We start from the raw sequence: 14,026 nt of genomic DNA on the forward strand, positions 1-14,026 counted from the left end.
TCTCTGTCAGTGTGTGTTCACACCTCTCTGTGTTTTCATCTCAGCGGCAGAGAACTGATCCGATCATCGGGAGACTCGCTCAAACTTCTGGTGGCCAAGATCGACTCAAAGCCGAGTGAGAAGAGCTCGGCTGCGACCAGATGCTGAAGGACGAGCTGCGATGGACGATCAAGTGCAATTGGGAATACGGGACGGACGGACGGACACGTCAGTATTTCCCCACCGACCAAAGGAAAACTTTCTGCTTCTCCTTTTTTCTGTACAGAGCTTCGAGACAATCAAACCCGGCAGCAGGACTGACTCTGTGGTCAGAGCTCGTTCCTTCCTCGGCTATAAACAAACAAACTGTGTCAGGCCGTGCGCCTCAAATACTCATAAACCACGAGCGGTGAGAGAAACAGCTGAAACATCCATTTGAATGTCTGAGCACACGGTATTCTGTCTGAGGAGCTGCTCCGGGATCGAGACCCAAGTCACGTTCGGCGGCATTAACTGGACTTTTATTTTGAAATTCTGTTTTTAAAAAACTGTGAAGCTGCAAAAACCTCCAACGTACCCGGCATGAAATCATATTTCTTTGCTGAATTATCTCAATTTAACTGGGAGATGTTGTTTCTTCTCTTGATGCGAGACGACATGATTATATTTTTTATTTTCACGGTGGCCTTTGAAGTATTTCAGACGAACATTTCCACTTTTATATCACATCAAAGACTCAAGTCTCACAGAACAGCAGGCTGACAATAAAAGCCCCAGTTCAACGACGTCGACTTAAAAACCTCAAATGTTTCAGAGCGCTGAATCTGGAGCTTTAAAGTGAGTTTCATCTCGTTTACTGGTTCACTGGTCAACTCTTGTTTTCGTCCACGGCAGGCGGCTGTAAAAACCAGCACAGACACAAACACAGCTCCAAATGAACGATGCTGTTGCTCCCTGACTGCTCGATGTGTAAATAACAAGTACGGAGTTCAACATATCGACCTAAAGCTGACGTGTCAAACATATGTACGGCAGTTACATTAAATTAAAGGAAAAGTTCAACATTTTGGACCCAAACACAAAAAGTTAGATGACCACAGAGGCTACAACGACTCAGCTTAGCACAAGGACTGTGGTCGACAGGAAGACGAAGAGACGTTGAACTTTTGAAGCCTTACTTCAGCAGATATGTTTAACACTGTAGAGCTCATCTGAAGTCTGTAAACAGTGTTTCCGTATATCGACTCAAAGTATTCAGTTTTGTAATATTTATATTGTATTTTTGAACCTATGGAATAAATATTATTTTGACTTTGAAGCCCGTGTGTTGAAGTTTTTCTGGCTCTTTGTGTCCCGATGAATCTTGCTGGTGGGTGATCGAGTGAAGCAGCAGCTGGAATCTGGACGTCTGGCTGGGTGGAGCTGCAGAGAAGCTGCTGGGTGGAGCGGCGGGGAGGAGGCCGCTGGCTGGGTGTGTCGGCTCGGCATGGCACGCTTTAGCGGCCGCCACCAGCAGCTGTTTATAGCTGCTCTGTGGTTTCCACTAGCCAAGCACTTTCCACTGACTCCAACACAGACGCTACAGTTCAGCCTCTGCTGAGTGATGAAATCTGCTTTAATCACCAAAGTTTTCTTTGATTGTTCGACTTCATGATGTTTTACTCTGCAGGTTCTTCACACTCGGGCCTCGGGACACAGTTTGAGGTACTTTTACTTCATCTGACACTCGACACGACGTTTATCTGACAGCTGCAGTTTGTGGTAATGAAACACACTCCACCACCATGAGTTGTACTTGCTTACTGCTAATCACTGACAGTGTAAGACATGGACGACGTATCTGTGACGTCACCCAGCGTTACGGTGTTCATTTTAGGACGTCCTCAGATCTCAGACTCAAACCAAAAAGCATCAGAGTCGCCTAAAAGTCACTCAGTCTCAGAAAAACCTTTGTCATCCTCACACAAAACGCCTTTTGGTTTGAGTCTGAGATCTGAGGATGTCCTAAAATGAACACCGTACAGCGTCCTGCTTCTTCCGCCTCCCCCTAATATAAAAATCAGTAAAGACGGATCTGCTGTCCATATTTTACACAGTCTATGGTGTTAGCATGTTAATATTTTGTAGTACAACTGAGGCCGATGTCGCTTGCTTTGCAGATATTTTGTCCTAAACCAAATGACAGTTTTAACCTCATGGTGGCGTTAGATGAAAGGTTCGAGTAAAACCAAAAGTTATTACACTTCATCGTGAGGGGAACACGAACGTCTGAGCCAAGTATCATGTCTGTCCGATAGTTGTTAAGATATTTCCATCTGAACCAAACTGGTCGACTGACCAACACTGCACAGTTATGTAATTTACGGACAGTGGCTTCTCCTCGTGGCGGCAGAGTCGGGTGTTGACCTGAAGTAGTGGTCACAGTTGAGAATGGGACAGTCTGTTAGCGGCAGGCTGTAGTCGTAGTACACAGTGTCCTCTGAAGGAGTTTCCTCTGGCCCTCCTTTGAGGCCGCACTCCTCCAGGGAGCTCTCCGGGGGCAGGCAGGCCTCCTCTGTGGGCGCTCTGCTCCGGAAAACCTCCAGCCTGGAGGTCTGGATCCCGACCCGGTCCTGGATTATTCTGATCAGAGTGAAAACTCTGCTGCTGCTCGACAAAACCACCTCAAAATTTGCAGGATGGGCGGCAGCAGCGTGGTCGAAGGGGATCAGTCTGACAGTCAGACGGACGAACCTGTTGGTAGATCACACGAGTGTGGCGGTAATTACGGGGTGTACAGATCAACCCGACCTGACACGTCTTATGAAACCTGGCATGTATGACTCTTCACATTGTAATGCAGTGAAGTCTGAACTCTTTTATACGAGGGAGTTTGTGAAATATTAGATCATTTAACCTCAGACAGCTGTTATAAAACCATGTGAGAGGTTTAAAGTCTCTTTATAGACACCTGAAACAACACGAGATGAGGGAGGCCGACGTGCCCGGGTACATCGCCTGCTAGCCTAGCTCCGGTTCTGGCACGACACCGGCTTCTTCTTCTTCTTCTTCTCGATATTTTGGCTGAAATAACCGTGCAACAGCTGCCCTAACAGTGTGTGGTACTGCAGAGTCATAAATCTGTCTCACAAACACAGACTTAAAACAATCATAGCGCTCAGCGGTCACAAAGGTCACAAACACTTGTTTGAGTTGGTGTTGAGCTTTGTTGACGTAGCTGTTGAGCTCATGTGTGACTGGTTAAACTCACACATGGAGGTTTTGTGACTTTGTAGTATGTAGTATGAAGTATGAAGTAACATAAAACAGAAATACAAGCGCCTCTAAATTATACGTACCTGTCCTTTCCAGGGTTTACGGGCTGATGAGCAGCAGATCTGTCCATCCTGGAGGCGTCCTCTGAAATCTGAGTGTGGATCTCTGCGCCGTCACTCAGTCTTCGAAGACGTGAAGACAGAAAAAAGTTAACACGGTCAACAGATCCTCAAACAAAGTGTGAAACTTTTCATTTCACCTCAGACTCTGCATCCGTTCGCTCAGGTCTCGATAGCTGATCGTGTCGTCGGCGGTCTTCAGCAGCTGAGTCAGCATGAGGAGCTGAGCCTGCTGACAAGGGGCGTCCAGGTTCGTCAGACCTGCAACCATTGACACAGCCGTAACATTATGACCACCTGTCTAATATTGTGCAGGTACCGCCAAAACAGGCCTGACCCTTTGAGGTATGGACTCCACTAGACCTCTGAAGGTGTCAGCAGATCCTTTATAAGTTCTGGAGGTTGTCAACACCTTGAACATGTTCATCAGTAACAAGCCCAGATGGACTTTCTGTCCTGACACCTTTCTATCAGAACCAGCATGGACCTTTCCAGCAATCTGAGCTACAGTAGCTTGCTTGTTAGATCTGTAACCACCTGCTCCAGCCTTTTGCTACCCACGTGCATCGATGACCCTGACCTCTACTTGGACCACCTTTGAGAGGTACTGACCCCTGCAGACTGGGAACACCCCACAAGAGCTGCAGCACTGGAGATGATCTGACCCAGTCACCCTTATCAAAGTAGCTCAAATCTTTGCACTTGCCCATTTTCCTGCTTCAAACACGTCTGCCCAACTGAAAGGCGCCGTGATACAGAGAATTCAGTGTTATTCACGGCACCTGTTGGTGGTCTGATTGGTGTATTTTGCCTTTGAACCAACATTTAGACCTCAAAGGGACAAAAACCTCATCTAAAACTTCTTTGAGTTGGATTTATTCACATTTTCACGAGGATCCCGGCGATGTTTGGTCAAATGGAAAAGATCTTTACAGCGTAGGGTACATGCCACATGCTGTCTTGCGTTTTGAAAAGAGCTGATTCCCAATGAATCACAGCCTCCACCTCAGACTTATTGTCCTGCAGGACCGAGCTGAAATCTGCTCCCTGGAGCTCCTCAAACACCCTTCAGTACAAAAAGTATAGTTTACTCAGAGAGCCTGAAGTTTGACGGACAAAAGGAACATTGTCCTGGTTTTGTTTCCCAGAGCCAGCGGCTCTTATCTGCGAGAGGGATAAGAGGAAATGAGGCACTGCTCGCATTATCAAAAGTCTGACTCAGAGTGCCCTCCATAAATACTTCAGTCCAGCCGCACTGTGGTTAATGCTGACCCACGTATCTCTTTGTAATCTTTCCTTCAAGATTATCTGACAGTCGATGAGCTGGAACAGACACTGGAGGCTGCTGTGAGAGTTTTCTGCAAAGATGATACAAATGTTCAGACTTTTTTTACCCAGCTCGAAATCCTTCAGGTTGACTGATCCTGTCTTGTCCGTGTCACTGTGGCCGAACGCCTCGTCGACCTGCCGCCGATGGTCCGAAAACCACCGAATCATCTCACCCAGGAAGCTCTCGAACTCCGGCCTGTTGGACCTGAAGTCCTGGGAGGAAACCTGAAAGCATGTTTTAGATAACTCATGTGAGGTAATGGCACCATCAGCACAGGTGTATTTATGTACAGATAAGTGTAACACACTGTACAAACATGAAGCATTCAGCTTCTCTGTTACATTTTTAGCCACTGGTTTGTCGTCTTTGTTCCGTTTTCTGGACTTTTGCTTTTTCTTCTTCATGTTGGATCACACGAAGTTAAAACCAGGACGAGGAAGGAAGCCGCTCTGTGTTTACAGTAGATACGTCAGTCAACCTGTGATCCCTGTGGAAGAACAGATAACACACTGTTGTTACTGGATCCAGGTAGAAGCACTGGAAGTTGTATTTTTCCATTAAGCTACAGTTAACTACTCCCACCATGTAAGAAGGTCACAGGTCCAGTTACTCCTCAATCTTTGGTCCTCCAAGCAACTGTAGAAATGACCTTTTGGGTTAGAATCAAGTAAACCTGCACAGTCACCACTAAAACATTGAGATTTACAGCCTGGTACGATGCTGTTAAGTGATTAATCCTGTTCAACCGCAACAGAAACACATCACAGCAACAGCGGGACTAAATAAAGGAATAACAGCCGTGGTTTCGTGATGGCTCATCCTTCCTGCTCATCCTAAACAATGAAGGCAGGAAACAAAGCTCCCGGTAACCATGATAAGGATGAGTGTGCCGCTCTCCCTGGTTTCCTCAGTCCCATTCCCCCAGTTCATGTCCCAGTTCATGTCCCAGTACCAGTGCTGGGAGCCGGGCGGGGGTTTCTTAATCCGGCACCGCCCTCAAACGTAGACAGGAAATCCCGTCTGGAGACGAAGGTGTGTGGAGAGCGACGTACTCATATCCTTCAGTGAAAGTCGAGACAGCACCACGGAAAAGTACTGTGACGTTTTATTCAGACAAACAAGGCACGAGATGATCATGCAGTAAAACACTAAACCTTTATTTCTCTGGGCGGATCTCATCTCACTGACAGTATAATGAATGGACGGTGTGTGCGTGACGCTGAAAGCTGAAATTCCTCTAACGTCCACTTGAGGCTGGCTCCAGAAGAAGTGAGTCAGTCTCCATAAGTCCCCATGTTCAAATGTCCAACTTCACAGCAGAAATAAACATGTTTACAGCCTGGTACAAAAAACAGTTTTGGTCTCTGTAGCTAGTCGTCTCGGCTGAATGAACTCAGTCGACTGTGAATATAAATACTTTTTTTTTCATGTTTCATGTCTTTCATCTTATCGCTCTCATAAAATTCCTCTCATGCATATTTATGTCTCGACATCAGGCGGATCACTTCAAAGAGGAGTTCAGGTTCTCCTCCTCTACATGCAGAACCACAGGTGTGCTGCTGGTATGTGGAGATCAGAGTGGGAGGTCGGACAACTTTTATACTGCGAGCGCCAAAGTGTTCACTCATGCAGCACGAACTCTAACAACTCTGACTTTGAACCAACTGAACTGAAGAGCAGTACCACCGTGTAAATATACTTTACAGTCCTGCAAGTGGAAGTATTTAAAGTACTCAATGCAGGTAGTAATAAACTGTCACTGCTTTAATACATCACATACTTTAACTTCACTAAGTATTTTGTGTAGTATCTCTTACTAAGTACAGCCTTCAGTCTCTTCTCAGATCCTTCTGCAGCAGTCTCTTTATACTGTTTGGTCGCAGCGCCCCCTGCTGGGTTCAAACAGCCAATGAGGATGGACGGCTCAGAGCATTTGTAAATAAAACACTGTTGTAGCTGTAATTTAGAATTATTAAATGACAGAGTCACTTCACACTTTATCTTCTTAAGGAGTTTCTGACTCTGGAGGATCCTCGATTTTAAAGTTTTTCTCGTCTCAGGTCAAATAAACTGCAGAAATTTAGATTTTAACTGTTATAATTCATCATTTCTGATTAAATCTGAGATGAATGTAACCTCTTTAAGGTTAACCTGTTGCTTAATGTTGCAGAGGAACCTGCTCTGATGGACAAAACAAAACTCTAAAACTCTAAATAAAGTCTAACAATGGATCAGCAGCGTCACCATGATATTTAATGAAAGTATTAAAGTCTCACCATGTGTGAGGACGTGAATGTTTCCTTCAGTCAGAACCTCTGAGAAGTTTCCGTGTTGACCGGTAACCATGGAAACTGTGCCTTCATACATGCAGTGACTTATGGGAAAGTAGAAACAAAAGAAAGTGAAGAAGAAGAAGAAGAAGAAGAAGAAGAAGAGTTCACGTGGACGTCAACTTGTTTCCTGTTTGATTCAGCAACAAAACAAAAAAAAATCACAGACAGAGTTTATGAGTGAAAATCAAACATGTGGTCCACTCCTCTGTCCACCAGAGGGCGGCAACTATATACACACAAAGAAGTAATCCTGTACTTAAAAATACTCTATTACAAGTAACTGTCCTGCGTTGAAAAAGTATTAAAGCAAATGTTCAAAGATGAAATAATAAAAAGATCGAGATGATTTTTAAGATAATTTGTGTTCGTCCAAAATTTACTGAAGTAAAAGTTTCTCAGCAAAAAAATACTTAAAGTATCAGTGTAAAAATACTCTGTGTGTCTGACGTATTCTTCTGACATTATCAGACAGATACATTGGATTGTTAATAAAGATGAGTACTTGTACGAGAGGCTGAATATTAATCTAAATATCTCAAACGCAGTTTGTATCTCCAGCTGTAGGTCGAGGAACTAAAATACTACTTACTTACTTACTTTGAAATGTTAGTTCACCAGAGTAAAGTGTGACATGCTGCTCTAACATCGACGTATACCATTTAATAATGTCATGAATAATAATATATCAGCCTTTTGCTTTAGTACTTTATGTAGTTTTACTTTAAATGCAGGACTTTTAGTGGTAAAGGAGTATTTTTTTCAGTATTTGTACTCTTCAGTCAAAGAAAGAAACAGAAACAAAGTTCAGCATAAATATTCAGACCAAATATTCAGGCATATAGACAACAAAGTATATGATCTCAAACACCATTAGCATGCTATAAATAAATTAATAAATAAATAATTAAATAAGTGTGAATGCATTCATTTATGATTTCTCAGCTTCTTATGTCTCCGTCTGTCATTAACGTTCTCGAGGTTTCAGTTCTGGTTTCTTGTTAATCTGATCTCTGACAGGAACTAAAGTACGTAACGCTTTACGGCACTAAGTCACACAGCAGCAACTATTTCACTGATTCTGGTGAAACTGGATCATATTTTATGGAGGAAATGTTTTCTGGTTTTCCCTCTGATGTCCTCCGGCTGCTCCGCCTCAACTCTCTGTGATTTACAGAGTTTATGATGGACAGTGAATAAACTGCTGACAGCTGTAGCTGCTGTTAGCTCATGTAGCTCAGTCTGTTAGCTGCTGTTGCTCATGTTAGCTCAGTCTGTTAGCTGCTGTTAGCTCATGTTAGCTCAGTCTGTAGCTGCTGTTAGCTCATGTTAGCTCAGTATGTTAGCTCAGTTGTTAGCTGTTAGCTGCTGTAGCTCAGTCTGTTGCTCTGTTATGCTCATGTTAGTTCAGTCTGTTAGCTGCTGTTAGCTCATGTTAGCTCAGTCTGTAGCTGCTGTTAGCTCATGTTAGCTCAGTATGTTAGCTCAGTTTGTTAGCTGCTGTTAGTGCTGTTTAGCTCAGTCTGTAAGCTGCTGTGGCTCATGTTAGCTCAGTCTGTAGCTGCTGTTAGCTCATGTTAGCTCAGTTTGTTAGCTGCTATTGGCTAAAGTTAGCTCAGTATGTTAGCTAACGTTAGCTGCTGTTAGCTCATATTAGCTCAGTCTGTTAGCTGCTGTTAGCTCATGTTAGCTCAGTATGTTAGCTCAGTTTGTTAGCTGCTGTTAGCTCATATTAGCTCAGTCTGTTAGCTCATGTTAGCTCAGTTTGTTAGCTGCTGTTAGCTCATGTTAGCTCAGTATGTTAGCTCAGTTTGTTAGCTCATGTTAGCTCAGTTTGTTAGCTGCTGTTAGCTAATTAGCTCAGTTTGTTAGATGCCTATGCTATTTGCTCAGTATGTTAGCTCGTAGCTGCTGTTAGTCATTTAGCTCAGTTGTTAGCTTGCTGTAGCTCATGTTAGCTCAGTATGTTAGCTCAGTTTGTTAGCTGCTGTTTCAGCTCATTTAGCCAGTCTGTTAGCTCATGTTAGCTCAGTTTGTTAGCTGCTGTTAGCTCATGTTAGCTCCAGTATGTTAGCTCGTTTTGTTAGTTCTGTTATCTCAGGCTGTTATGCTGTTCGTGTACTCATGTTGCTCAGTATGTTAGCTACCGTTTGTCTAGCTCCTGTTAGCTGTTGTTAGCTCATGTTAGCTCAGTTTGTTAGCTCATGTTAGCTCAGTTTGTTAGCTGCTGTTAGCTCATGTTAGCTCAGTCTGTTAGCTGCTGTTAGCTCATGTTAGCTCAGTCTGTTAGCTGTTGTTAGCTCATGTTAGCTCAGTTTGTTAGCTAACGTTAGCTCAGTCTGTTAGCTGTTGTTAGCTCATGTTAGCTCAGTATGTTAGCTCAGTGTGTTAGCTGCTGTTAGCTCATGTTAGCTCAGTGTGTTAGCTAACGTTAGCTGCTGCTGTGTCTGCTGCTGGTGACCTGGTTGATGTTTGATCATGAGTAATGTAATCAGAACAAATACTCGAGTACAGCTGCACATATTTACCGCAGTGATTAAATATACTGTACATATAATACGTCCTCATGGCCGACACTCCTGACTGTTAATTTATATTCACACGTCAGCGTGTTGTGAGAAATTTGAAATCAGGTCATGTGTCTCACTCCACATACAACATACATGTACATGTGATGTCACAGTGCTGTGCAGCCATTTCTTCTTCGTCTTAATTACTCTGACGATCCGTTACATAACCGACATGAACGCATTAATTAAACATATGCTGGCATTGTTTACAACTTTCCTGCTTATGTTTATTTTCCCTGCTGTTAATTACGACGATTCCACGCTGCTGTGACACACTTTCCTCTTTGATGGATTATTCAGATATGACAAGTGGGAACCAGCAGCCTCCTGAAAATATGCTAACGTGGCCTTTTCTTCATGTTTACAGATCTTCACTCTCACCTCATCTGGTTTGTGTTCCCATGCTGTGTTCAGTCCGGGCCGGTCTGGCCTTGGTGGATCGGACTGGTGAGGAGACCAGCCGGAGCCGGGCTCCTTAGACCACTGCAACGCCTCTCTGAGCTCCAACCAACACCAACATCCACAGAGACCAAAACTGTTTTTTGTACCAGGCTGTAAACATGTTTATTTCTGCTGTGAAGTTGGACATTTGAACATGGGGACTTATGGAGACTGACTCACTTCTGGAGCCAGCCTCAAGTGGACGTTAGAGGAACTGCTAAGTAGCAGTTAACGTGCAGTATATCTGGTCATAAATCTCCAAATCATCATCTGGGCACCATGAATGTCTGGATTATGAATAATTTACTATGACAGCACAAAATAAAACACCCCCCGTCAGAATATATTTGGTCCTTTTTGCCAGTGATGTAAATTGATGTAAATTTGTTCCCCCGTGTTGTCGAGTTGCTCGGGGAGCATCCGTTGTATTTCATGAGGCCATTATGTTTCTGCATAAATTATTGCCTGCAGCTGTAGAGCAGCAGGACAGAGACAAAAGGCTGAATTATTCCTGACAGTGAGACTAATGACAGTATTTTTCTTGCCTTATAAATCCAATATAACTAAATTCACTTACACAGATGGATTAGCTGTTTGTGCACCGAGCCTTGAACTGCAGCGGCTTCCCGTGGAGCGCCAATCAAGTGGATAAATAAATAGACGTTTAAATTTCTGTCATAAAAAAAAAAATCAGCAGTGTTTGGCAGCGGTGCACGTTGGCAGGCTTTGATAACAGGGAGACGTAGCTGTGTGCAAAGTTTCATATTCAATAACCAGAAATCCAAATTTTAGTGCCAACAAACGAAAGAACACAAATTATATATCTGTCAGTCACCTGCTGTTTCTTGAATTGTTGGTTACAGTTTAAGACTTCATTTGTGTGTGTGTGTGTGTGTGTGTGATTTAACTTTTTTGTTGAACGTTATTCAAACTTCGTTAATTAAAGCATCCTGACAGCTTCTTCAAGAGTCACTACGTGGCGCTGTCCTTTGTTTCTACACCAAAAACAAAATAGTAAATATGTGAAGTGAAGCCGAAAACCACGACTGCATCCATGTTTTCTACAGTCTGTGGTGATCCATCTGTCTGTTCTTCTTCTTCACTGTCAGTCACCTTCAGTTCAAACTCAACTTTATTTGTCACTTTAACCACGAGAAAGCAGCTCAGTGAAATAAACAGGGTGAATGCAGGGAGTTCATTTAGAGACATGTTCAATGAAAACATGAAGACTTGCAGTCTGTGTAATAAATCCTCTTTATTGACTGAGACACAAACTAAATGTTGTTTCTTCATTGAATCTCACATATGTACAAGAAAAGAATGAATCATCTCCTTATTGATTCTGATCATACAAACTAAAGTCATCATGAGCAGTGATAGCCTCCATGGCTAAACAGACACAGGAAGGAGCGCCACCTAAAGAAACTCAAACATTTACACAACCACCAATGAGAAGAGGGCAAAGTACCGCCCACAGTGTTTGATTGACAGGTGAAGAAATGCCACAACAATCAGCTGTCAGCAACAATGATGGAAACAAAACAAGCTGAAGACATGAAACACAGAATTTAACCCTTCAATGACTTCTGTCTATTTCACTTCACACAACTCAGCAGAGGATCCAGAATAAATACAAAGTCCAGCATAGAGAGGCTGAGTGAACGTGGTCTGGACTCTGTGGAGGAGAGTCATGGTTTCAGAGACGCTGTAGAAGGACAGAATACCTGCACTGTGATCCAGGTACACTCCAACTCTGGAGGACTGAGGACCTGAGACGGGAGTGCGGACTTTGTTGTAACAAAAGTTATAACTGTTTGTGTCACAATATAACATCCAAGATTTGTCATTGAATCCAAATCCACATTCATCTGATCTCCCTGCTCTGCTGATATTCTTGTATGTGACTGCTACATAAACTCCTCCTCTCCTCTCCACCTCCCAGTAACAACGTCCAGTCAGTCTCTCTCTACTCAGGACCTGATCCCAATAAGTGAATCTGTCTGGGTGACTAGAATAAGACTGAGGTTGTTTCATTAATGTCACTTTTCTGTTCCCCTCAGATAATAACAGCTGTGTGTTTGCTGTGTTTGGATCCAGTGTGAGTTCACGTGAATATTTTAAGAACTCAGCTCTGGTCTTGGGCTCTGGTTCTGGTCCTGACAGTGAAACATGGACTTCAGTGTCTGTCAGTGAGATGTTTGTCCGTTGGTCCCTCAGAACGTCCTGTAGTTTATCTCTGAGCTCTGACACAGCAGCTGTCACATCCTCAAAGTCCCTCAGAGGACGGATATTGATGCTGGATGAGTCTGTAGATTGGCTGAGTCGTGACAGTGAGGGGTAGTTGTGTAGAAACTGGTTGTGGTCCTCTGTGTGTGAGAGCTTCTCCAGCTCAGCGTCTTTCCTCTTCAGCTCAGTGATCTCCTGCTCCAGCTTCTCCTGAAGATCTTTGACTCGACTCACTTCAGTTTCCTGCTGGGATCTGACCTGCTGCTTCACATCAGACCTTCTTTTCTCCATGAGACGGATCAGCTCAGTGAAGATCTTCTCACTGTCCTCCACTGCTTTATCAGCAGAGCCATTGATAGCCTCCACCTCCTGTTGGAGCTCCTTCACATCTTTCTCTCTGTCCTGGATTCTCTGCTGGATGTTTAGTCGACTCACCTCGAGCTCTCTCTGCCTCTCAGTCCTTTCTGCTGCAGCTGAGACTGTGTCGTGGCCTTTATGTTCATCCACAGAGCAGAGATAACAGATACACTGCTGATCAGTACGGCAGAACATCTTCATCACCTCATCATGACGAGAGCAGATGTTCTCCTGGAGCTTCTTGGAGGGCTCCACCAGCTTGTGTTTCTTTAATGGAGCTACATCATGATGAGGCTGGAGGTGTTTCTCACAGTAAGAGGCCAGACAGACCAGACAGGACTTCAGAGCTTTCAGTTTTCTCCCAGTGCAGACATCACAGGCCACATCTTCAGGTCCAGCATAGCAGTGATCAGCAGGAGCAGCTTGGAGTCCAGTCTTCTTCAGTTCCTCCACTAAAGCTGCTAACATGGTGTTTTTCATCAGGACAGGCCTCGGTGTGAAGGTCTGCCTACACTGAGGGCAGCTGTGGATTCTCTTCTCATCCTCTCCATCCCAGAAGTTTTGAATACAGTTCATGCAGTAGCTGTGTCCACAGGGAATAGTCACCGGATCCTTCAGTAGATCCAGACAGATCGGACAAGAGAAGGTTTCCCGGTCCAGTTTATTTCCTTGCTGCGCCATTTCTCCTCTCCGCGTCGACGACTGTCTGAGTTTGACTTCCTCAGAAATGAAACTAGTTTGAGCTCTGATCTCAACAACATGCGGCCTGTCAGCTGACACGTCAGCACATGTTGGTTCCACCCATCTTCAAACTGTAGATCTGAGGGGGAGGGAACAAGGAAACATGAGCAGAGAGGAGCTGGCTGTGTTTGAGAGCAGGAAGAAGAGGGAGGGCTTATCAAGAGCTGAGTCATTCCAGGAAGAGGAGCTTGTAAATGATCTGTAGAGTTCATACACTTTGATCGCTGTGAAGAAAATAGTTCATGTTAAAGTTTCACCTGGAAATGAGTCCAAAAGAAACCAGAAGACTTTTCTAAAACAGTATTTAGTCTACCTCTGTGGTCCGAGTCGTCTCATTAATCGTTGCCTTGCAAGGAAGGTGATTTCTCCTCCCAGACACTCTCTGCTTCTTCCCCCGTTTCATATGATATCTCTGCAGTGGCCTTGAACTTAAATCTTGAGTCCTCTTTGTCTGAGAACAAGAACCTTCCATATAAAGCAGCTCAGCTACCTGAGGTCAGGATGCAGCATTACTTTTAGCCGAGTGGCTTCACAGCTCGCAGTCGGACGTCGGGTATCGCCTCCATCTTCAATGACAGAATCAAAGGCAGAGCATTAAAGCAGCCTTCAACCTTCCTTCACTGATCCACGGAGAGGAAGGCGGTACATCGTCACCTTTTTAGCCGCCTGTCGCAGCGA

At 44.2% G+C, this 14,026-nt stretch overlaps 3 protein-coding genes across 6 annotated transcripts in view; 1 reads left to right on the top strand and 2 right to left on the bottom strand.

Moving 5' to 3' along the window:
* The window catches only part of radil2a (Ras association and DIL domains 2a), a 32,681-nt gene extending 21,362 nt beyond the window's left edge, over window positions 1-11,319 (top strand). For 2 of the 3 annotated variants that reach the window (XM_019258288.2, XM_010750174.3), the window contains exon 16: window positions 45-1,297. In XM_019258288.2, the coding sequence (XP_019113833.2) occupies window positions 45-147 (103 nt within the window). In that variant the 3' untranslated portion in view covers window positions 148-1,297. Of the gene's footprint in view, window positions 1-44; window positions 1,298-9,950 lie in introns of those variants that run through there. The other variant, XM_027285353.1, reaches the window with a different exon arrangement.
* On the bottom strand, window positions 1,989-10,069 carry LOC104934500 (uncharacterized). Of its 2 annotated transcripts, XM_019258291.2 has the most exons (8): window positions 9,965-10,069; window positions 6,960-7,057; window positions 5,266-5,319; window positions 5,025-5,170; window positions 4,748-4,907; window positions 3,494-3,614; window positions 3,318-3,416; window positions 1,989-2,712 (listed from the first exon to the last, which is right to left on the bottom strand). In XM_019258291.2, exons 4-8 carry the CDS (start codon window positions 5,085-5,087, stop codon window positions 2,340-2,342), a joined length of 816 nt encoding a protein of 271 aa, XP_019113836.1. In that variant the 5' UTR covers window positions 5,088-5,170; window positions 5,266-5,319; window positions 6,960-7,057; window positions 9,965-10,069; the 3' UTR covers window positions 1,989-2,339. The 2 variants fall into 2 exon arrangements, with proteins under 2 accessions (XP_019113836.1, XP_019113835.1); XM_019258290.2 differs by lacking the exons at window positions 6,960-7,057; window positions 9,965-10,069 and having other exon boundaries at window positions 5,266-5,870.
* A 295-nt stretch (window positions 11,320-11,614) lies between the features above and the next one.
* Window positions 11,615-13,288, bottom strand: LOC113747141 (tripartite motif-containing protein 16-like). The gene has a single exon (XM_027285701.1). It carries the CDS (start codon window positions 13,286-13,288, stop codon window positions 11,615-11,617), a length of 1,674 nt encoding a protein of 557 aa, XP_027141502.1.
* Between the last annotated feature and the right edge of the window lie 738 nt (window positions 13,289-14,026).

This window comes from Larimichthys crocea, chromosome XII (assembly GCF_000972845.2).
Source record: "Larimichthys crocea isolate SSNF chromosome XII, L_crocea_2.0, whole genome shotgun sequence".
NCBI lineage: Eukaryota > Metazoa > Chordata > Actinopteri > Sciaenidae > Larimichthys > Larimichthys crocea.

Excerpts from the sequence above, each read along its gene's own strand:
- LOC113747141 (XM_027285701.1), bottom strand. The coding sequence starts at position 13,288 with ATGGCGCAGCAAGGAAATAAACTGGACCGGGAAACCTTCTCTTGTCCG.
- LOC104934500 (XM_019258291.2), bottom strand. The coding sequence starts at position 5,087 with ATGAAGAAGAAAAAGCAAAAGTCCAGAAAACGGAACAAAGACGACAAA. Across the intron at positions 3,615-4,747 it reads CCTGAAGGATTTCGAGCTGG|GTCTGACGAACCTGGACGCC; the intron begins GTAAAAAAAGTC and ends CAATGGTTGCAG. Across the intron at positions 3,417-3,493 it reads GAACGGATGCAGAGTCTGAG|ACTGAGTGACGGCGCAGAGA; the intron begins GTGAAATGAAAA and ends ACGTCTTCGAAG.